The sequence below is a fragment of the Microcaecilia unicolor genome, chromosome 4, assembly GCF_901765095.1.
Source record: "Microcaecilia unicolor chromosome 4, aMicUni1.1, whole genome shotgun sequence".
Taxonomy (NCBI): Eukaryota; Metazoa; Chordata; class Amphibia; order Gymnophiona; family Siphonopidae; genus Microcaecilia; species Microcaecilia unicolor.
Genome location: NC_044034.1, coordinates 295434270 through 295459376, shown reverse-complemented (window position 1 = coordinate 295459376; position 25107 = coordinate 295434270). Strand labels below are relative to the sequence as shown.

Here is a 25107-nt window from a genome sequence, read left to right as displayed (position 1 = left end):
AACTGGTTGCATGCATCACTCAAAGAACAGATAAAGCCTATTTTATACCTAACTAGAATTAAGACTTGTGTTCTAAGCATGGTAAATATTTTAAAAAATGGTTTAGGGCATAAGCTGGATGGAAATTACCCAACAAATTCTTTTTTTCTTACTTTGGTAACAGCTGTGAAAATCAAAATGAATGCTGTGTGACTCCACTGTGTTATATCCATGCACTCCCTGAATGGATACGTCAGTTCCCCCTTGTAGGGCTCCTTTTACTAAGCCACACTAGTGATTCCTGGTGTGGCAAATGCAACAAAGCCCATCCAATTCCTATGGGCTTTGTTGCATTTACCATGCTAGAATTACTACTGTAGCTTTCTAAAAGGAGCCCATAGTGCTTTATTTGCATGGGTATGCGATATTTAAACTTAAAAAAAAAATTAAATCTCATTTCCATGTGTTATATGTGCGGGTGCATTATTTGCATGAAAATACAGTAGTTATCTGCAGACCAGGATATTCAGAGGCACTGTACACACAGAAGTCTGCATATTTCTACCACCTGGATATTTGGCGCTGGTCACTAGCTAGATAGTGTTGCAGACCTATCCAACAAGTGTCTAAGAAAAACTTACTATAGCAGCTGAAACTTGTCCTATTTTTATTGGTCGGCTCTTTTTCAAGCATGTACATTTCTGTCACAAGAGGTCTGAATCATGACCAGAAAATGTGAAAAAAACATTGCATCCAAATCCAAATAACTGTTTTGGATTGGACTGCGCTGCTCCATTAATATGCCCACACATGTCATTCCTGCCACATTACTCAATTTAAACAATCTGAATATTTGATCTGTCATCTGTGCTCTGGATACTCACTTCAATTAAACATATGGTTCCATTTCTTGTTTAATTCATTTAATATATGATCTGAGGGGGAAAAAAAGGACTTATTTCTAGCTCCTGCTCACTTTACAGGTTACATTTGTCACCATAATTTGTACCAAATTACATTAGCTGTTCAATGTTTAACTTGTGTCATAAAACATGACATTGTCACAATTAAAGTGATAGGACAGCCTGCCATCCTTTGGGAGATGAAACTAAAAGAAAGACAAATAATATATCTAGTGAATGTTTTTCTTTAAAAGGACTCCCTTTTCCTCTTTCAGGCCAGTCATTGATTTCTTCCAAGAGAGAAAGTGTGACCAAAAGGTATCCGGGGGGGGGGGGGGGGGGGGGGGATATAAGCAGCAACCAGTACTGTTCATGGTGGTCTAACATTTAGCAGCATCACCTTACAAGAATGCTATTCACATTCCTCACAAGGAGTTGTGTAAATTAAAACGGCATAAGCCACTACCAACAAGGCTAAGAGAAGGTCCCTCAACATCAGTCACAGCCAGTGGCGTAGCTACGTGGGGCCTGAGGGGGCCAGGGCCAAATCTACAGGGGCCCAGGCCCCATGTAGCTACGCCACTGGCTGTGACTGATGTTGAGGGATCTTCTCTTAGCCTTGTTGGTAGTGGCTTATGCCGTTTTAATTTACACAACTCCTTGTGAGGAATGTACGGCGTCAGAAACAGCCAATCACGCCAGGAACTGCATTGAATGAAGGTGCTACTCCGGCGCCGAACAACTAGATTCTCTTTGGCGGGGCCAGCAAACAACAAGGTAGTTGAAGCGGCGGGTCGGGCGACGACAGCGGGGGAGGGTTGGTGGTGGCGGTGGGAGGGGGGGGCTAAACAGTGCCCCCCCACCTAGGGCTGTGGCCCCCGCTCCCAGCGAGGTCTGGCTACGCCCCTGGTCACAGCAAAGACTTAGCTGTGCAATGTTGCAATGTGTTTTGGCAGAAATCTTTTCAAAAATATGTTAGCTTAACTGCCAGTGACAGTTAACAACTAGATTGGTGTTGAGGGGAGTTGCATCCTGTGGTTTTTAACATTTCTGATTAAGAACCAATCAATCCAGCAATGTTTACATCCTACTTCATTCACCAAAGCAGTGTGAGAAGACCTTATGCATTCATTACATTCTCAATTAGTCCTAGATTCTATAGTCCAGTTTATGGTTCTTTCTACTAAAGCATCAAATCACATCACCAGTCAGGGACTGACCCATGCTGTCCACACTTCCCTCCTCCCCCCACCTTCAAAGGCAGCTGATGCATCATTAGCATTTTGCCTTGGCCTGTAAGAACTTCAGAAACTCATACAACTCTGGTTTCACTTGTTTGGCCATTGAACAGTAGGCCTCCAGGTGGGTATAGAGAGTACCTGAAAAGAAGAATGACACAAACAATTTAACACACAAGTCCAAACCCATAACCTGCACAACGTAAAAACAAACCGCCAAGATTCAAAGCAATTTAAATGGCTGGAGAGGCTCCTGGCCGTTTAAATTGGTTGACCATGGCTAACTGTGACTATTCAATGGCACTTAGCTGGTTTTGGCTCAGGCACAGATTAGTTAACTTGTGGGGATTCCAGGAGTGGAGTTGACACAGTCAGTTAAGTGCCGACATTCAACCCTACCACATGACTGTTAAGAGCTTATCTGAAGTGGTTCAGCTTATGCAGCTAAGGGCTGAATAATACATAAGTTTTAGCAGCCAACATACAATAGTCAATGCACATGCCTGGACATGGCCTGGCATTGAATTTCTGGGAATACAGCCGCCAGTGGACATATAACTGCTGAATATCAGCTGGAAGGTATATCCAACGTCTGTGTATTAAATGCCTAATATCTCTGGTTTGCCTTGCCAGCAGTAATACTCACTTCAATAGGGGTGGGCAATCTGCAGCCTGCCATTCAATTTTATGTGGCCTACAAGACCATGGGATGTATACACAGAAAACATCACTAAGAGTTTTGGCAATTTCATGAACATTTCCAGAATAAGCTACTGTAGCAGTTTGTTCCATAGTTCATTAGAGTTGAGTGTACAACCAAAACGGAATTTTCAACACTTATTAGATGTAACTTAAGCCCCCATTACTGATGACCCAAAAATGTATGTAAGAGTCTTCCCTCCTTTTTTTTTTCTGTTTTGCCCCTTCACCCTCCCCCCCCCCCCCCCCACACACACTTTTTTAACCTCTCTCTCTCTTGTTCCAGGAGGGAGAGAAGAAAGAAAAGAAGGAAAAAGGAAAATGATGGGGACAGAAGGGAAGAGGGGAACAAAAGAGAAAGGGGCAAAATGGAAAGAAAAGGATGGAAGACCCTTATACACTTTTAAGTCATTGGTAATGGGGCTTAGGTTACATCTAATAAGTGTTGTAAATTGCCGAGCTGTGAGATAAATCTGTTGTGGTTGTACACTCAGCTCTAATGAACTATTTCTTTACCAAAGGTTTTTTAATCATGCTGTCCGTGGGTGCATGTTTATATAACCTCTCATCATGGTAGCATTTGCTGATCACATGAGAACACTCAGTAGCAACTCATGCAGAAAAGAATTAGCCAGGTTAGTTTTACAATTTGTTGGCTATGTTATATGCTAATTTATCTCATGCATATTTATTGTGGGGATCATGAAAACCTGACAGGATAGGGGTGTCCTAAGGACAGGGTTGAGAACCCGTGTTTCAGATCCTCTGTTGGATGCAGAATTAAATAAAGCTGCTTCACTAAAGTCTGCCTTGAGGCCTATAAACTATCCCATTATAGGACTACATCTCCCTGAGATCATCACACATCCCACCCCCACCAGCAGCGACTCTGAAACACCACGGCACAGTTCTGACTATTCAGCCATTTTATACAGCTGTGGGAATTCTGTAAGACAGAGGCTTCTGTGATCTTCATGAATACGTTGAGCAGTGGGTAAAATAAGAAAGGAAGGGCCAGATTTCTCATGTAAAGCTTATCTTTACTATATAGATTTCTCTTTGATGTGGTCTTTCATCCAGTACTTTTTAGGTGAGTACATTACATAATGGGTATGTTTGTATATATGTATCCATCTGATATTATGGCTTTTGTATGTATAAATAAGGTTAACTATAACTTACCAACAGTGATATCCTTCTTCTGCAATAACGAGTACATGTCATATAGTTCACGCATTATATGATGGTTCCCAAAGGTGAAAAAAACCACATCTTTTTTTGCCTCGGCTGCTGCCATTAGTTGCAGGAGAGCTGCAATGCAGATGAACACACAAAATCAGTCCTTGATCTGCCCCCAGCCCCTGCCTAGTCACCTGGAATTAGCAAAGAAATACAAACTTGGTAGCAGCTAAATAACTTAAAGATCATCTTGTCTACCCAATTTGCTTCCACAGAACTGACCTCCAGCTGTCTCTTCACAAGCTTTCCTGAATTCTGTTACCCTCCACCATCACTCCTGGGAGGCCACTCCATGCAGCTATCCACCATCAGGCAAAGGGAGAAATCTCCATTAGCGGGTATAAATTAGCCTTTTCCCCTCCTCGGAGAAAAAATTGTGAGGCTCAGAATGTCTTTTGAGCTAACACAAGATGATGCACTGGAAACTGTTCAATGAGAGCTCAGAAAACAAAAACTGATTGACTCTCTTCAATATTCCTGGCCTGGAAATCTATTCATGTAGGTTTCACGATTCTTTGCTACAGGGATCAGTAGGCTTAGTGGTAAGTCTATCACCCTCCTGGGCATTGGAATATTATTAGACATTCATTGATTTTATTTCTCAACTACTTTTACGTATGGATTCTTTGCTTTTTGATGGGTGATATTAATCTCCATTTGGAGAAAGCCAAAAATTCTGATGTTAAAATTTTCTTTCAGTTTTCAGTATCTGAGCCTTATTGATTTCTGACCCACAGATTTCTCATGAAAAAACGCCACACATTGGATTGGATCTCGGTCTTTTTGGGTGCTGTTGCTCATTTGAAGTCAAAGATGATATGCCAATGTTTAAGAAGGGGGGAGAGTTAATTAATTTAAGAGGCATTTGGGGGATAATAGTATTTGAGATAAGTCTTGGAGGCTATCTTTTCATGCTTGGACGAGACGGGAGGCGGGGTGATTCCCTTTTTTTTTTTTTAGTTTATTATATTTTAAGGAGGAGGGTAAGTCACATTGTTCCATCTTGTTGGCATTGAAACAGTTTTTCCTTGATTGGTTCATGTACAAGTCTGGGTGAGAGGGGTGGTACACAGGTGGGGGGGGGGGGGGGGGGGAGAAAATTTGGTAAAACTTTGAGGATGGAATGGAGGAGTAGCCTAGTGGTTAGTGCAGTGGACTTTGATACTGGGGAACTGAGTTCGATTCCCACTGCAGCTCCTTGTGACTCTGGGCAAGTCACTTAACCCTCCATTGCCCCTGGTACAAAATAAGTACCTGAATATATGTAAACCGCTTTGAATGTTGTTGCAAAAACCTCAGAAAGGCGCTATATCAAGTCCCATTTCCCTTCCCTTTCTCTACTCTGTATTGTTTTTTTTTTTTTTAATTCTTTATTTATCATTTTCATTAATTTACAAGAATATATCTTGAACAAGTAAAGCAGTTTAACAGGTTACAGGCAATTTTCTCTAAAGAAAAAATTAAATAAGAAAATTATAGATTATCAACTTGTATTAGACCCCAAATTGAAGGGGCTGGACCTTAGTACTACTCAGGAGATTAGTTTCAAATATCTTTCAAAAATAAGAGGTAAAGGCTTAACAGTATATACCACGCATTTTACTTTTTCATTAGTCTCTTTTTCCAAGGCTAATCAGACCTACTAAACTCCAACATAAATTATAAAACCTTTTTCTGTGTAATAAACTGTTTGAAGTGCTCAGAAACAAAAAATACATATTTAACCCCTAAATATTTCACATTGCATTTACATGGATAATTGAGATTAAAAGAGGCTCCCAAGGCTAATGTTGCAGATCTTAATGCCAAAAACTCTTTCCGTCTAGCCTGAGTCTGTTTAGTAACATCTGGAAAGACTAGTACTTTTTTCCCATAAAATGGGATTTGTAAATGCTTTAATGCTGTTTTTCTAACCAGTTCCAGGTCCTGTTGAAAAATAAAGGATACTAAAAGAGTTTGTCTTTCAGTTTTTTCAGTCAAGGATGATTCTAATAATTCCGAAACATTTAAATCAGGTTCTGTTTGTAATAGTTCCTGGGGGCCATCTTTCAATTTTCTTGCTGGCAAATAATATACTTTATTGAGTGGAGGTATTTTATCTTCTGCAAATTTCAAATTTTCCATCAAATATCGTTTGAAAATATCCAAAGGAGAATAAACTAAAGTTCTTGGAAAATTCAACAAACGCAAATTGAGCCTCCTGTTGTAGTTTTCAAAATACTCCAATCTGGTATGAATCAATGTATTATCTTATATAAGCTTTGCTGAAACTTCTTTCATTTTTACATTTTCATCAGATAAATGTTTCATTCTTTCTGAGACTTCATTTTTCATTGATATGAGGTCTTTTGACAAAATTTGAACGTTACTCACAAGAGAGTCGATCTTGCTAGTTGAGGTTAAGACCGTCTGAAGTGTCTCCCATATAGCCTCGAGTGATACCGGCACTTTCTGGGCCTTAGATGAAACACAGGCTTCGACTGGGGAAATCGCTATGGGGCCCAGTTGACTCGCCGCTTCGCCGTCATCGCGGTTTTGCGGGTCGCCTCCATAATCGACCCCAGTCGGTTGTGGCGGTTGAGATCGCGTTGGAGGGGACAACGAAATATCCTGTCCCAAGAGGTCAGCCTCTCCTGACGCTGTAAACTCAGCAGGACCTCCAAACGCCGTCGTCGCGGTTCTCGCGAGGAAACTATCGAGCGTCTGCTGGGTAGGTGTAGAAGTTAGAGCTGCCTGGGCCACAGTTCTAACAAACGCCTTTCTCTTTGTATGCGGCATATTTCTTTAGAGGTAAAACAATTTTTTTTTTAGGTAATAGAGAAAGGGTTTGTACCCCTGCTGACTACTCGATGTTACTCGCGAGGTGATGTTGCTGCCGCCCTGTACCAGCAGGTTCAATTACCTACTCTGTATTGTTTTATATGCAGTTCATTTCTGTCAAATCATAAAGAGATTGTTGAAGTTGTTCACTTTGCTGGTTTTTCAATAAAAATGTTAAAACATGAAGTCAAAGATGATGTCTGGAAGGCAATTCTTTGGTCATGTCTTCTCCTATTCACAATCTACCTCCTTGGCGCATATTCTGCTTTCTGTGCTACTCTCCCATCCCCAGGGCACACTCAGCTTTCTTTGTTTCTCTGCCCCCCCCCCCCCCCCAATCTCATCTCCATGGCACATGCTTAGCTTTCTTTGCCTCTCCAATCCCAACGGTACATTCTCACCTTGCTGCCTGCCCCCCCAATCCCCAAGGCACCATCACCTTTTTTCTGCTCCCACTCCAATCCACATGGCACATTCACCTTGCCATGCCCCCCACATCTCCCTGGCACACTCACCTTGCTTGTACTTCCAATCCCCATGGCACATTCATCTTGCTCCATTCTCTTCCCCATGGCACACTTGCCTTGCCCTGTCCTTCCCCATCCCAGACATGGAAAGTCACATGTATTTGGGGACACACACAATTAGGCTCATTCTCCAGCTCACATCCTCTTTAAGGGGCTGGTTTTCATGAACTGGCTCCCTCCCTGGACCTAGCGATCTGGCTTGCTTCCTGCACGAGTCTGGCTTTGTTTCACCTCTCTCTACCTTCACTGTTGCAACCTGCTGGTTCAGCATCTTCCTTTTCCTTTCCTCCCACCCCCCCCCCCACCAATGCAGGCCCTAAAAACTTGCCTGTTCTCTGGCACTCTTACATCAGGATCGCTCTGGCCAGCCCCAGGGTCCTTCCCTCTGTCACAACTTCCTGTTGCTGTGCAGGCAGGATACAGCCAAGAGAAAGAAACCTCAGAGCCACCGAAGAGAACTTGATGTAAACAGTGCCCTTGTTGGAGGGGGGTGGGGGGAAGAGAAGACACTGGACATGTAGGAGGAAGGAAGGGGGCAGAAGGAAGATGCCAAATACACAAGAGAAAGAGAGTGGGAATGCTGCACTTGAAGGAAAGAGAACAGTGTGGGGGGTTGAGAATGCTGCATTTGGATAGAAGGGGAAGAAATGGGGGATGGGAATGCTGCATTTAGATGGAGGGGAGGGGAGGGAACAGGGGTTGTGAATGCTATACTTGGACGGGAAGAACGGGTTTGAGGTGGGACTGGGAATGCTGCATTTGGATGAAAGGGAAGGGAAAGTGGGAAATACTGCAGTTGGATAGTATGGAAGGGAGGAGGAAAATGCTGCATGAGGATGGAAGAAAATTGAGTGAGAGAGAGAGAGTTGGTGGAGCAGTAGGGGTGATCCGGGAAATTACAGACCTGTAAGCCTGATTTCAATGTCAGACAAAATAGTGGAAACTGTTATAAAGAATAAAATTATGGAACATATACAAAAATGGTTTAATGGGACAGAGTCAGCATGGATTCAACCAAAGGAAAGTCTTGCCTCACCAATCTGCTTCATTTCTTTGAAGACGTGAATAAACATGTTAACATGTTGATAAAGGTGAGCCAGTTGATGTAGTTTATCTAGATTTTCAGAAGGCTTTTGACAAAGTTCCTCATGGGAGACTCCTGAAAAATTTTAAAAGTCATGGGATAGTAGGCAATGTCCTTCTGTGGATTAGGAATTGGTTATTGGACAGAAAACAGAGGGTAGGGTTAAACAGACATTTCTCTCAATGGACAAGGGTGAATAGTGGAGTGCTGCATGGATCTGTACTGGGACCGATGCTATTTAACATATTTATAAATAATAACTTTATGAAAATCAGAACGACAAATGAGATGATTAAATTTGCAGATGACACAAAGCTATTCAAAGTTGTCAAAAACACGAGGACTGAAAAATTGCAGAAAGATCTTAGGAAACTGGAAGACTGGGCATCCAACTGGCAGATGAAATTTAATGTGGACAAATGCAAAGCGATGCACATTGGGAAGAATCATCCAAATCAGTTACCTGATGCTAGGGTCCACCTTGGGAGTAAGCAACCAAGAAAAAGATCTAGATGTAATTGTAGACAATACACTGAAATCTTCTGCCCAGTGTGCGGCAGCGACCAAAAAAGCAAATAGTACACTAGGACTTATTAGGAAAGGGATGGTAAATGAGTACATAAGTGTTGTATAAGTACATAAAATGCACTGTTTTGGGATCTTGCCAGGTACCTGTGACCTGAATTGGCCACTGTTGGAAACAGGATACTGGGCTTGAGAGACCTTTGGTCTGCCCCAGTATAGCAACACTTACCATACTGGGCCAGACCAAAGGTCCATCAAGCCCAGTATCCTGTTTCCAACAGTGGCCAATTCAGGTCACAAGTACCTGGCAAGATCCCAAAACAGTGCATTTTATGCTGCTTATCCTAGAAATAAGCAGTGGATTTTCCCACATCCATTTTAATAATAGCTTATGGACTTTTCATTCAGGAAGCTATCCAAACCTTTTTTAAACCCCTCTAAGCTAGCTGCTTTCACCACATTCTCTGGCAATGAATTCAAAAGTTTAATTAAATGATGAGCGAAGAAATATTTTCTCTGATTTGTTTTAAATTTACCACTTTATAGGTTCATTGCATGCCCCCTAGTCCTAGTGTTTATGGAAAGAGTAAACAAGAGATTCACATCTACCCATTCCACTCCACTCATTATTTTATATCTCTATCATATCTCCCCTCAGTCGTCTTTTCTCCAAGCTGAAGAACCCTAGCCATTTCAGCCTTTCTTCATCTGGAAGTCGTCTCATTCCCTTTATCATTTTGTTGCCCTTCTCTGTACCTTTTCTAATTACACTATATCTTTTTTGAGATACGGTGACCAGAATTGCACACAGTATTCAATGTGCGGTTGCACCATGGAGCGATACAAAGGCATTATAACATCCTCGTTTTATTTTCCATTCCTTTCCTAATATCATTCTATTTGCTTTCTTTGACGCTGCAGCACACTGAGCAGAGGGTTTCAAAGTATTGTCAACGATGACTCCTAGATCTTTTCCCTGGTCGATAACTCCTAACGTGGAACCTTGCATCACGTAGCTATAGTTCGGGTTCCTCTTTCCCACATGCATCATTTTGCACTTGCTTACATTAAACATCATCTGCCGTTTGGATGCCCAGTCTCCCAGTCTTGTAAGGTCGTCTTGCAATTTTTCACACTCGTCTTGCAACTTAACAACTTTGAATAACTTTGTCTCATTGGCAAATTTAATTACCTCACTAGTTATTCCCATATCTAGATCATTTATACAGTGGGGGAAATAAGTATTTGATCCCTTGCTGATTTTGTAAGTTTGCCCACTGACAAAGACATGAGCAGCCCATAATTGAAGGGTAGGTTATTGGTAACAGTGAGAGATAGCACATCACAAATTAAATCCGGAAAATCACATTGTGGAAAGTATATGAATTTATTTGCATTCTGCAGAGGGAAATAAGTATTTAATCCCTCTGGCAAACAAGACCTAATACTTGGTGGCAAAACCCTTGTTGGCAAGCACAGCGGTCAGACGTCTTCTGTAGTTGATGATGAGGTTTGCACACATGTCAGGAGGAATTTTGGTCCACTCCTCTTTGCAGATCATCTCTAAATCATTAAGAGTTCTGGGCTGTCGCTTGGCAACTCGCATCTTCAGCTCCCTCCATAAGTTTTCAATGGGATTAAGGTCTGGTGACTGGCTAGGCCACTCCATGACCCTAATGTGCTTCTTCCTGAGCCACTCCTTTGTTGCCTTGGCTGTATGTTTTGGGTCATTGTCGTGCTGGAAGACCCAGCCACGACCCATTTTTAAGGCCCTGGCGGAGGGAAGGAGGTTGTCACTCAGAATTGTACGGTACATGGCCCCATCCATTCTCCCATTGATGCGGTGAAGTAGTCCTGTGCCCTTAGCTGAGAAACACCCCCAAAACATAACATTTCCACCTCCATGCTTGACAGTGGGGACGGTGTTCTTTGGGTCATAGGCAGCATTTCTCTTCCTCCAAACACGGCGAGTTGAGTTCATGCCAAAGAGCTCAATTTTTGTCTCATCTGACCACAGCACCTTCTCCCAATCACTCTCGGCATCATCCAGGTGTTCACTGGCAAACTTCAGACGGGCCGTCACATGTGCCTTCCGGAGCAGGGGGACCTTGCGGGCACTGCAGGATTGCAATCCGTTATGTCGTAATGTGTTACCAATGGTTTTCGTGGTGACAGTGGTCCCAGCTGCCTTGAGATCATTGACAAGTTCCCCCCTTGTAGTTGTAGGCTGATTTCTAACCTTCCTCATGATCAAGGATACCCCACGAGGTGAGATTTTGCGTGGAGCCCCAGATCTTTGTCGATTGACAGTCATTTTGTACTTCTTCCATTTTCTTACTATGGCACCAACAGTTGTCTCCTTCTCGCCCAGCGTCTTACTGATGGTTTTGTAGCCCATTCCAGCCTTGTGCAGGTGTATGATCTTGTCCCTGACATCCTTAGACAGCTCCTTGCTCTTGGCCATTTTGTAGAGGTTAGAGTCTGACTGATTCACTGAGTCTGTGGACAGGTGTCTTTCATACAGGTGACCATTGCCGACAGCTGTCTGTCATGCAGGTAACGAGTTGATTTGGAGCATCTACCTGGTCTGTAGGGGCCAGATCTCTTACTGGTTGGTGGGGGATCAAATACTTATTTCCCTCTGCAGAATGCAAATAAATTCATATACTTTCCACAATGTGATTTTCCGGATTTAATTTGTGATGTGCTATCTCTCACTGTTACCAATAACCTACCCTTCAATTATGGGCTGCTCATGTCTTTGTCAGTGGGCAAACTTACAAAATCAGCAAGGGATCAAATACTTATTTCCCCCACTGTAAGTATGTTAAAAACCAGCGGTCCCAACACCGACTCTCTCCATTAAGAATACTGATCATTTAACCCTACTCTGTTTTCTACATGTTAACCAGTTTTTAATCCACAAAAGAACACTACCTCCTTTCCCATGACTTTCCAATTTCCTCTGGAGTCTGCCTTTTGAAACTCCAGATACATAATATCGACCGGCTCACCTTGATTCACATGTTTGTTCACCCCTTCAAAGAAATGTAGTAGATTGGTGAAGCAAGATTTCATTTCACTAAATCCATGTTGGCTGGGTCTCATTAATTCGTGCTTTTGAATATTCTCTGTAATTTTGTCCTTTATAATAGTCTCTACCATTTTGCCCAGAACCAACGTCAGGATCACTGGTCTGTAATTTGCTGGATCACCTGTGGAACCCTTTTTATGTGTCAACATTTTTTATTGATGATTTCACCTGGTAACATATCCATTAGAGTACACACATAACAAGTTGTAAAACTGTCGTTCTTATGTACATTAATCTTAAGTTGCTATCATCAGTTTTTGTTTTTATAACAGTACCCTCTCTTATCTCCCCCTCCCCCCTTACTACCTTCACTTTTGCCACGCACACTGAACTCTGGAACCCTTTTTAAAAATCAGTGTCACATTGGCCACCCTCCAATCTTCCGGTACCACGCTTGATTTTAAAGATAAATTACATATTACTAAGAATAGCTTTGCAAATTTATTTTTCAATTCTTCAATACTCTGGGATGTAACCATCCGGTCCTGGCAATTTGCTACTCTTCAATTTGTCAAATCGCCCCATTACATCTTCTAGGTTTACAGAGATTTGATTCAGTTTCTCTGACTCATCAGCACTGAATGCCACTTCTGGCACCAGTATCTCTCCCACATCTTCCTCATTATGCAAAAGTCACTTCCTGCTACAGGTTTAACCCCACCCCCCAAATCTTTTCCTTGCTGAAATGGATATTGTGCTTGTTTTAGCCAATTTGGTTTATGTGTTATTAAATTGGAAAGGCAATGTGGGCTGCAGAGTTCTATTTCTCTCTATCTGCTAGTAGGGGGTTAAAACCCAATTACTGGTTTAGTAAACAAAAAAGAAATGGCCATTGCTAAAGAGTGACCCCTGCTGACTGAATTCAGTGCCCATGATTACTGGGCTCTAGACAGAGGCATAGTACATGACCCCTGACCCAGTACCATCACTGTAATAACCAAAATAAAAATGCCTGGGGTGAGAGGAATATAGAACAGGAAAATTTCTCTGGGTAGTTTACAGTAAAGGCTCATGGCACTGGGACCCCAGCCTAGCCCTGGTTCAAACTGAATTGGAAAACCCAAGGAGCATGAGGAAACTGCCAGCTGAGAAAAATAAGACTTTTTACTACAGTTGCTTACCTGTTTTACGTGGTGCTTTATAAATAAGACCAATAGTAGAAGTGGGATGTGTTACCAGTCGTGTGTAAGGCCAACCCCCTTCTTCTCCACAGGCCACCTCTCAGCTTTACAATCTCTTTTAACCCCAGAGTTGAGGATGCCCCTTTTGAGCTGCAGGAAGGAATGTAATCTTTGGGAAACATACCTTTAAATCGGGGATCACCACTGAAGGCTCCACAGCCCCAGTTGCCTGTAGCTACAGCCGCGATTTCCTGAGGCAGTATGGGTGAAGGCCTGAAGCCACAATAAGCCTAAAAGGGAAGAAGGAAAGATCATGTATGAGGGAACAGGATCACTCTCTCCAGAAGCTGCATCAGAACTCAGAGGGGACACAGGAATTAAACTCTGGAATGTATTGCCAGAGAATGTGGTAAAAGCAGTTAGCTTAGCAAGGTTTAAAAAAAGGTTTGGATAATTTCCTAAAAGAAAAGCCCACATGCAATTATTAAGATGGACTTGGGAAAATCCACTGCTTATTTCTAGGATAAGCAGCATAAGAACACAACGTAAGAACACCAGAATAGACATACTGGGTCAGACCAATGGTCCATCTAGCCCAGTATCCTGTTTCCAACAGTGGCCAAACCAGGTCACAAGTACCTGGCAGAAACCCATGCTGGCTGTCATTTTCTCTTCTTTCTACCTTTGTAAAAACATGGCATATATCTGGTCTGGGCTTCCAAGATGGCATTTTTGAACAACATCCATGCCTGATTTAGTGTTCTAACCTTTGAAGATGATCCTTTTAACTTCATTTTAGCCATTGTCCTTATTTTATTATAGTCACCCTTTTGAAAATTAAATGCAGCTATAGTAGTTTCGTTTGTGGCTTCATTCCAGATAGTAGCTTGATCATATTGTGATCACTGTTTCCCAGGGGACCCAACACCCGTTACCTCTTGTACTATGCCCTGCACGCCACCAAGGACTTCATATAAAATGGCTCCCCCTCTTGTTGGTTCCTAGACCAATTGCTACAAGAAGCAGTCATTTATTACATCTTGAAATTTTATCTGCTCATAGCTTTGGATTGGGCAGGTGGATTTATATCACTGCCCTTAGAGTCTTCTTTCTGAAGGCAACGGTTTAGACAACGAGAGCTGTTCTACCTTTTGTTTTTAATCCTTCTTTTTCTTTTGAAGATTGTAGTTCTCCCCCCTACCTATTGTATGTTTTAGATTGTACACCACATAGATGGTATTCACTGTAGGGTGGGATAGAAAATTTTTAATAAACTTGGAAAACAACTGTTCTCGGAGCTCTCAGAGAGATTGCTGTGGAATGCACAACTCCTTTTTGTTTTACTAAGCTTATAGGGATTCTAAAAAAGATATCTGCAATAGGGGTGGCAGAACTCTAACTTGTAGTGTTCCTTGATCATGTCCAAAACCCACTGATTGTAGGTTATTTGGGTCCATTCCTTGAAAAAGCCAGAAAGACAGCCTCCTATTTGAATGGACCTGGAGCCCATCATTCAGGGCCACCGAGAGGGGAGGACAGTGGGGACAAAATTCCCTGTACCTGAGCCTGCAAGGGGGGCCAGGTGCCGGGGTCTCTTTCTCTCTCTCCTGCTCCTAGCAGGACCCAGGTGATCGCGTCAGGAGCAGGAGACAGAAGACTCCAGCACCGGGCTCCCTTTGGAAGCTGGGAAGGACCCAGTGGAGCAGACACAGCAGGCGCTGCTGCTGCTGCTCTTTCCTCTGCTGCATTGCCTGCCTGCCAAGTGGCTACTGGGCCCTCAGGCCGCGCATGCTCGGTTTTGAAACCAATCATGCGTGACGTGAGAAAAAAAGCAGCCACAGGGACAGGCATGTGGCAGAGGATTAAGCAGCGCTGAAGGAAGACCTCTAATGCTAGTGGGGCCTAGGAAGCCCCACCAGCCAAGGTATGGCGGCAGCGATCCTGGGGGAGGGTGGTGGCCCTGCCACAAGCCTGGCTCAGTCTCTCAGCAGCCCTGCCATCATTATCTAGTATATATGGAGTTGGAGGAATGCACTGACTGGACAGTGGACTTCTTGTCAGAAAGCAAGGAATTTTGCCCACACAGGAATCAAGAATGCTGCCCATATTGAGAGCATTGTGTTCTGTACCTTTTGACACCTCTGTACTTGGACTTGGTCAAGGCAGAATGAAAGGAAGATCTAGGCTTATTTTCTGGTAGCTTTTGTGGCTTAGACTTCCCCAATTCTTTCACCAGATTAGTCAGGTCTTCTCTAAAGAGCAATTTGCCTCTAAAAGGGGATTTTACCAGGTGCAATTTGGAAGCAGTGTCTGCTGACCAATGGTGCAACCAAAGGAGACACCTGGATAGGACAGATAGGGCCATACAGTAAGCCAAGGTCTGCACCAAATCATAAAAGGCATCACTCATACGGGCCAAAGACACTTCCAAGTGAGCTCTAAGCATCTGGTCCTGAACCTCTTGGTCTGTACCTTTGTGGAGGTGCTTTGATGCCAGAGAAGAGAAGCCCTGGCAACAAAAGAATTAAGATATACAACCCTGCAATCCCAGAGAAGCAACCTCAAACAATTGAGTGCCACTTCCAACTTGTGATACTACAGATTCTTAACAGCTGTACCTCCCTCAAGAGGAACAGTAGTTTTTTACTCACTGCACTTTCCAAGGAATCTAACTTGGGTTGCTGAAATTTTTCCTTCTCTTCATATATAGAGATGTGCCATAGCTCTACCCACTTTAAGACTCATATCAAGAGTCTCTCATTCACATGAAATTAAATCCTAGATTGCTGGATGCATAAGAAATGCTCTAGAAGGGTTCCTAAGACCAATCATAATAGGATTACTTTAAGAAGTAGGAGCAAAGGGAGAAGAAATAGTTAAGGCTTCCGAACACTGAGCTATCAATACAGATAGCTACTCTTTGTGAAATAACCTGACTACCTTAGAATCATCACCCTCCTCTACAGGAATCTCACCATCTTCTAGAGATTCTTTTGAGATGGAAGATCTTGAAGCACATGAAGCCTGGTTTGAACCAACTGCAGAGTGTCTTCAGGATCTGGATTCTCTAACCTAATCCTCTTGTGTGCCAGAGGTTCCACGGGAAGAGAAGGAGGAAGAGAAGCTTCAGGAGCAGAATGACCCTGTTTTAAAAGTTAACCTTGATGCATTAATGATACAAATTCTGGCGAGAAAAGGGATGATGGCTCAGAAGTATCTGAACTCTCTGACTACAGCCAAGGAGCATTTACAGCCAGGAGAACACCTGGCGCCGCTGAAATGGAGCAAGTTTGGCCATTCAAAATGGCTGCTGTTCCCATGGCTTCTATGAAGGAACTGTGGGTAGTCTCACTGGAATTAGATGGCTTGTTGTTAAGCAGTCCATCCACTGAAGTGCTTTCTGCTGGGCTCCTTGAACCCAATTGCACTGTTGAAGTACAATAGGCATAGCATTTGCCTGAAGACAGTCAGCCTCCACAACAGAAGCAACTTCAACTGCCTCTGCGGGAGCTTCCACAATACGACTGTCAGTAATGGAGGAAGCTGCAGTGAAAGAAAAAAAAAAGTGTTGGAGAGATTACAAAATAATGCCAAGCTGCACACAGCAGCATAGTAGAGGTTTGAGGTAAATAAAGAAGCTGCCATCCTGTGTAGAAGCACTGAGAGAGAATGCAAACAGGCAGAAAACAGACTTACTAACACTGTCTTCCAAGTAAAGCTCAATCCTGTGACTCAACCAGAAGACTGAAACGCTGCTATGCTCTCAAATTTGCTTGTATGTTGCAGACCAAAGGATGAGAGCATCACTAAGGGGAGAGCAGAAGTGGAGGGAGAGGGGGGTAGGAACCTAGAACCTCTAGATGAGCACACTGCAATCCTTGGTTAACACCCCTTTGCTCAACTGGGAGCCAGCTGACCCAACTGGACCAGGAGCTGCCAAGCAAATGTCTTCCACCTGTTGGACATAGAAAAATACCAGCACAGCACAATTCTGCATTCTCTGTCCACCTGCAAGTTCTGGAGTAGTCTGCAAAATGCTATGCAAATGAATATTTTGCAATATATAGAGTGGAAAGGATGATGTTAGTGCATTCCAGGGGTGCCGCCCATTATTTGTATGAATTATGCATATAAAAACTTATACATTTGGATAGACACAGATACAAGTATAGCTTAGATGTAGCCTCAAGTGGTTGTTCCTGTCCTATGATGTAGCTTAGCTTAGCCACAGAAGTGCTCAAGTTTTAGAACTATTACTCAGACTATTTTACTTCCACAACTGGACTATTGTAATTCTTTATATAGTTTGGTCTTGGTAAAATTACAGAAGCGATTGCAGTTATTACAAAATACTGCTGTGAGATTGATCTTTAAATTAGGAAAATTTGAAAGAGCGACACCACTTGTAAATAAACTTAATTGGCTTACAGAAAATTCACGGACATATTTTTAAATAACATGCCTGGTTTTAAAATGCTTTAATGGTCAAAATGTTGAAGAATTAGGATGTTTTTCCTACTAATTGACTGAATTCTACATGAAAACAGAGACTTGATTTATGAAGAATATTCAGCTAAAATCAATTAGGGAGCAAATTATTTCATACTAGAGTGCAAAGTTGGCACTTTAGGCAGGCTCTAAAAATGTTTTTATTCCCTACGACTAATTATTGAATTCAAATGATTTTCTTAGAGAAACTGTCTGTAACTCCCTTCACTGTGAAGGCCTCTTCTACTGTAATCCGCTTTGAATCCTTGAGGATAAAAGCAGAATATAAGACTCAGTACAGTATGTTCGTGGCTTCAACATATAACTTATATATACTATATGTATATATTCAGTGACACTCTCTCTAAGTATAATGCTGTTGTAGGTGCCCGCTGAAGTATGGGCTCAATATGTTTCATTTATCCCACATGATTAAAATTAATTTACAAGGCATACAACAGCCTACACTGCAGCAAAACTCAGCAAGAAAATAGTAAAAAAAAAAGTTAGTTGCTTAGACACCCTAGTTAATAATGTCCTTCTGCTGAGCGTCTATGTTAGGTGATTAGAGCTGATTGTAAATGTAGACAAATAAACAGCAGGCATAAATTTCAACACCAAAAACTGGATGAATTTCAGCCTAATATTTACCAAGTTTGGCTGAAAATTTTAACTTTAAGCTGTGGTAAAAAGTGGCCTGAGGTAGTTTGGATGCGTGAAATTGGTGCGCGTGCTGGGCCTTTTTTTTATATCTCGGAAAAAGGGCTTTTTTATGGGGCAGTAAATGGCTGTGTGCTAAAATCAAAAGTAGCACGTGGCTATTTTCTGCCTGAACCCTTACCGCCACCCATTGACCTATTGGTAAGGGCTCACTGCAGCTGGCAACACCACCTGTGATAGAAATTAGAAAAATATTTTCTACTGTAGGAAATAATGCGCACCAACTTCAAAATTACTGCCGGGCGCCCACGCTGCCTGCACATCAATTTGGCACACGCTACCCACGCATTAGCCCTACCACTGCTTAGTAAAAGGGCCCCCAAATTGCTTAACTTTCTTTGAATATCAGCTACTACGCAGTCAGTTTTCAAAGGGTTTAGGCACCTCTACTGACCATCATTCGACCTTCACTTCACTCTGGACTTGGCAACCCCACCCACCACCACCACCTTTCTTCCTCCCAGACCTTGTTTAGCTCTCGATCCATGTATGCTTTTCGGTACTGGTCATTGGGGTTTCGGAAATGCATAGCATCGATAGCGACAATCTGCGTGCAGCGCCGTTGCCAGGAGTCCCTGTCAATGAGAACAAAGTATAAGAATCAAAACATCGTACCCTCCCCCTGAATCTTCACCACACTTATACAAATGGCTCATCTTCCATACCTTACCTTTCAGTTTTATCACTGACGGCATTTACCCATTCATAGGTGTCGCTGTATCCACGGTATACACTGTACTGTTGTGCTCCTGAGTTAAGGAGAAACCCAGAGGTTTAGTGGGAGGTTCAAATCTGCTAGATGTTTTGGTAATACTTCCATTATTTTGAAACTGTATATGTCAGACCTTACACTTGCAAACTTGAATAAACAGATTTAAGAAAACAAAATATGAGAGTCACAAGACAGACATGTCCTGCACCTCCAGGGCAGATAAAGAAGTGTCCTCCTGGAACATAAGTACTGTAGTTCTTTGGTACCTGTTATAAGGAGGCTCTCATTGTCTTCCAGCTTCTCAGTGAAGAGGCGGCTAATGATCAGTTCTGTGTTGATGAGAAATCGAATTTCCTCCTGTACCAATCCGGAGCCCAGGACACCTCCTCCAACCGTGGAACAGGCGAAATCCACCTGCAAAGACAGAGATAGATTAGGAAGGTCTGGTGATAAAGGACAGCGATGGGTTCATTACTTTTTAAACGTACCTGAGTAAAAATAAAAGTACTGGCTTCAAAAATAGTGAAGAGAAAGCATTATTAAAAAAATACTCAAGTAAAAGTAATACAGTACAGCTCTTAAAAACTACTTTTTTTTTAAATTACAAAGTAAAAAGTGTTCTTAACAAGTTGAACCACAGAATCTAGTATGTTTACAAGCAAACTTCCAGGGGGTCACACAAGGTCCTTCCTAGAAAAAAAAAACACCCTGAGTATTGCAGTGGGCAGAAGAACATTAATACATCTATTGGAAAACAAAACAAGCTGGATTAGTATAGATCATTCCTACACAGACACTTGATGCTAACAGAATACCCAGCTCTTTTCACACATGAACAGAGGTAGCTGCACATGAAGTATAGAATAAGTAGCCACAAACTAAAAATAGAAATATGTAGATAAAATTAAACTTAACCCCCAAGAAGCCATACTCTGCATACAGTGCAAAACCAAAGAAACAGAAACAGTGATATGTCTCTTTGTACTGTGCAAACTATAAAGAGAGCAGATGTAAATTTCAAAAACGTACACATTCCAACTGCTACATTAAAAATTAACAAGTAAAGCAAAAACAGAAAATAAGGTGATACATTTTCATTGGACTAACATTACATTTTTGTCTAGTTTTTGGAGGCCAAAACCTCATTCCTTAAGTCAGGACAAGAATACTATTATAGCAGTTATACTATACCAACCTGAAGAAGAAGATTTTGGTCTCTGAAAGTTAATCAAAAGATGTATATAGTCCAATATAAAGGTATCACCTTATTTTCTTTTCTTTATATTTATTATCTTTTAAAGTGGACGAACACGGCTACCACATTATTTCATTCTAAATTAAAAATAAAATTATTTTTTCTACCTTTGCTGTCTGGCCATTTAATTTTTCTAATTGTGTTGGGCCCAGTCTCTGGTTACTGCTTTCCTTTCTTCTTGTAACTCTCTTTCCAAGGGTCTCCTGTCATTTGTTTTCTCTTCAGTCTTCTTCACCTCTTCCAATATAAACAATTCCAACACTGATCTGCTCCAGCTCTGTGGTTGCTTGAGCACCCCCAATATTAAGCAAACTCTTTGACTGTGTCCAGGGAGGGGTAATTTCTATTGGGTTTAGCATCCTCAATCATTTTGAAAAGTTGACTCCTATGTCCCCACCTATCCAGTCTTGCTCAATTTCTCTCACTTTCCCCAGTCAATAGCCTCTATCTCTCTTCCTTCCCCCCATTTTTCAGCATCACCTCCATCTCTGTCACTCTCTCTCTCTCTCTGTTAACAGTATTTCTGAACATTATTGTTCACATGGCCAATAGGAAGAGGCTGGACTGGGGAGCTAAGGCTAACTAAGGGCCATGCATTTTAGTACCTGCATATATTTCCATAATACTGTAAATACTATTCTGTTCAATATGTTGTATTATTTGATTCTTTTTTTGGTACATACTTCCCTGGAGTGCATACAGATTATATAATAACATCAGCAACAGATGTACTGGGGGGGGGGGGGGGTAGCTTACGTTCAAAAGTGCCTCTACTTTGCTTTTTTAAGAGTGGTGCTCATACAGTGGGAGCAGTGTTCCCTTTTAAGCTGTACTGTGTAAAATTCAGAGTAGCTATAAGCTACAGGTGAACAAGAAGGAAAAGCAGGCAGAGTATAGCTCATATAAACCTTTCCATCCTGCCTGTGACTGTTTATATATGTATGTATATGTGTATGCTTACAAGGTAATGTAATAGAAACTTTTTCCTCAACTCAGTCCTTTGCTCGCGACGAAAAAATTTTGCTCACATCAGTTCAGTCCTTAGCGGGAACATTGGAATAGAGACAGGAGAAGAAAGAGATGTGTGTCTATGAGTAGAGGCGGGAGAGGACTAAGGTTAGAGGCTGACTGAACTTCAGTTTTGATTTCAGATTCGGCATCAAAACTGACCCAAAATCTGGGTTCGAGCTTTGGCCAAAAATGCCTGCACATTTTCATCAGAAATTGAAAACATGGACTCATTTCCTCCCCCCCCACCCCCCTAAACCAGCCTTCCCCTCCCAAGCCGCCCACCACCCCCACTCCCAACCATAGGCCCTCCATGGGCCTAAATTCTAAAAGCCCTGGTGATCTAGAGATCTCTTTGGGACAGAAGCATCCCGAGTTGTTCCCGCCTCCACTGGCTGGAAGCATCGCGAGACTGCTGTGGGAGGATGTGACTGCCATTTTATATTTAGGTATCTTTTTACTTAAGTTTTCTCTATATTGTGTATGCTGCAGTGTCAAATTGATGTTTTATTACATTGTAGAATTTTTCACTGCATATAATTAATATAAGACTATTATTGTTTCAGGAGTTCTCTCTATTTTCAATATTGAACCAAGAGAAACCATTTAGCCAGTAAAATACAGGAACTGTTTGGACATAGACCTGATTCTGGTTGGACATGCCTACTGAACTCCACCGGAGTTACTCAACAAACAGGAAAAAAAAAAAAGAGGACACAATTATACAGGCAACTGTACACACAAGATCACCTTGTACAGCATGTACATGGCAGAAGATCACTGGGCTTCTACTGCATTGTTTCACAGTTTTACTTTGATCTGAGAAGCAAAGAATTTTGGAACTTTGGCCATAGGCCATTGTTCCTGCCAAAAGGAGACACAGCAGCAACATACCTGTAGCATCCCTGCACCGTCCTCCTCAATGCTCCCTTCACTTGTTACATGCAGTCTGGGGAGGTTTTTACGTGACCTAAAATGGAGGGAGATAGCATCAGAGGCAGGTGTAATCCAAGGGAACAAACAGGACAACAGTGGTGCGAATCTAAAACAACAGCTGAGCAGGAGAGCTAGTAGCATTTTCATGGTCTGGTCAGTTGAAGGTGCTGCTTTACTGTCTGGGACACTGAGCTAATAATGGCTTAGAGGGAAGTGTGCCTCTAACATCAAGCTGGGGCACTGGCTCGGTTTTGGTACAAAAAGAGTGTCCCCGACTATGCAATCAGTGTTCCAAGAGATCTACCCATTCCAAGTTCTAACTGCCAAAACCTAGTCTGTCTTCTCAGATCTACCTGGAATAGAGCTGCAAACTAGCTGCTCACCATGAAGTTACTGTCCCAAATTGCTTTAACAGAAACTCAGAGATATGTGTCCCTCTATTTTCAGACCCAAATGAATATTAATAACATCCTGCAGGTGGTCTGACATATCTAAACTCCAATGTGTAGCTACCCTCCCACATTTAGCTATCTCCATCATCATGTTGACCCTACTCCTACAAATCTTTCCCTCCCCCCCCCCCCCCACCTCAATAACAAATAGCATTTGGCAGCCAAAATGCTCCCTTCTACCTAAAGCTGACAAAAGAAGGAAGTAATTAGGTCATACCTGATCATTTTCTTTCCATTAGTCCTTCCCACTATTCCAGAACCTGTGGGATAGTTGTGTCCATCAATGAACAGGTGGAAATAGAGAACTGAAAACTGTGCTGAGCCATCTTTCTCTTGACATCCAGTCCAGCACCACAGTATTTATGTAGACAAACAGTAAGGATAAACTCAGAATAAACACAATAACCTTAAACAACTCACTCACCTAACACTAACCAGATGAGAAAACATGTGTGGACCTCTCTCATCTCTACACAACTGTACAGAACAAAAGATATAAAAGAAGCACCATGCAAGGTGACAGTCGTTATTTGACCCACTACTTCACGATGACTAAACATCTCAGAAATCGTGGGCAGGCCTCTGCAATAGTGAGAAGGACTAATGGAAAGAAAATTATCAGGTAAGACCTAATTTCTCCTTCCATTACGTAACTTCCCAATATTCCAGAACCTGTGGGATGTTTAAAAGCAATCCCCATAGTTGGTGGGATCCTGGCATTGCTGCCACTCTAAAGACCAAAGCCCCAAATCTGGCTTCTGAGCATGCTTCAATGTCCACCCTGTAGTACTTGGCAAAGGTATGCAGCATCGATCACATCCCGCCTTGCAAATATCCACCAGAGACAGAAATGTAGTCTCCGCCCAGGATGTCGCTGTATGCCTTGTAAAATGAGCCCGCAAGGCCTGACAAGCCTGCTTCCCCACAAGCAAATATGCTAACGCGATAGTCTCCTTCAGCCATCTAGCAATTATGGGCTTCGAAACCATGAGGCCAAGCCTCTGATTCCCAAAAAGCACAGTCAGTCTGATTTGCAAAACGTGACTTCCAGTTGTCTAATGAGGGTTCTATGCACATTGAGAACTTTCAAGGAAGAATACTGAGTATCTTCATCCCCTCTGCAAAAGGACAGAAGCTCCTCAGAATGGTTCAGACTAAATGCTGGTACCACTTTTAGAAGAAAGGAAGGAACCATGCAAAGGGAGACCCCTGCCTCCGAAAAGCAGAGAAAAGAATCCCAACAAGAGAAAACCTGAAGCTCCAAAAACTCAACACGTCGACAAAACAGCTACCAAGGACACTGTCTTTAGAGTAAGATCGTTCAAAGAGGCCTTCCGGAATGGCTCAAATGGAGGCTTCTAAAGAGCCCGAAGGACTAAATTAAGGGTCTGTTCTGGACACGGTGAATGAAAGGGAGGGCACAAGCAGCCCACTCCCTGCTAGAATCAAACAATACCTGGGCAAGAGACATCTTCTGTAGTCGACCCCTGAAACAGGCCAAAGCCACAACCTGAACTTTTACAGAACCCAATGCCAATCCTTTGTGGAGACCTGCCTGGGGAAACGATAGGATGTGTGTGATCTGAGCAGAGAAGGGTGAAAGTATGCGCTCAGAACACCAGCCTTCAACGTCCTCCACATCCTTGAATACGAGTCTGAAACAAGGTAGCAAAGACCGAATCAGAATAACCCTTTCATTTCAACAGTGCCCTTTCAATGGCCATGCCGTGAGACCAAAGGGCACGGATCCTCCATGAGCACCAGACCTTGCTTCAGTAGGCCATGTGCCTGCAGAATATGGAGAGGATCCCTGTCCAGCAGTTGAATTAGGTCTGCATACCATGGCCACCACAGCCAGTCCAGGGCTATGAGAATTATTTGACCCTAGTGAAATGCAGTCCTTTTCAACATGCAGCCTACCATGGGCACAGGAGGGAAGACATACAGTAGATGTGTCTTCGGCCAGGGCAAAAGCAGGGCATCGATCTCCATCGAGCCCGATTCTTTCTGACAGCTGAAGAACGTGTGCACTTTGGCATTCCTTTTTGTTGCCATCAAATCCAGAAGCAGAGAATCTCATCCGTCCACTATCAACTGAAAACTCTGGCCAGATAGTTCACATTCTCCCGGGTCCAAGTGCCTGCTCAGAAAGTTCACCTCCACATTCAAGGACACAGTGATGTGAGCTGCCAACAAGCAAGGAAGATTTTTCTTTACCCAACTCATGAGAGAGGCCACCTCCATCACCACTGGATGGCTGTGGGTTCCCATATTTTGACGTAAGTCACTGCTGTCACATTGTTAGAGA

At 42.6% G+C, this 25107-nt stretch overlaps 1 protein-coding gene across 1 annotated transcript in view; it reads right to left on the bottom strand.

The window, feature by feature from the left end:
- Positions 1-1453: 1453 nt before the first annotated feature.
- LOC115469267 (poly(ADP-ribose) glycohydrolase-like) overlaps positions 1454-25107 on the bottom strand; it is an 84812-nt gene continuing 61158 nt past the window's right edge. The window contains exons 10-16 of the mRNA XM_030201745.1: positions 22306-22381; positions 19415-19562; positions 19107-19185; positions 18903-19011; positions 13413-13518; positions 4001-4129; positions 1454-2260 (exon numbers count right to left, since the gene is read on the bottom strand). Of these exons, the coding sequence (XP_030057605.1) occupies positions 2157-2260; positions 4001-4129; positions 13413-13518; positions 18903-19011; positions 19107-19185; positions 19415-19562; positions 22306-22381 (751 nt within the window). The 3' untranslated portion in view covers positions 1454-2156. The remainder of the gene's footprint in view (positions 2261-4000; positions 4130-13412; positions 13519-18902; positions 19012-19106; positions 19186-19414; positions 19563-22305; positions 22382-25107) is intronic.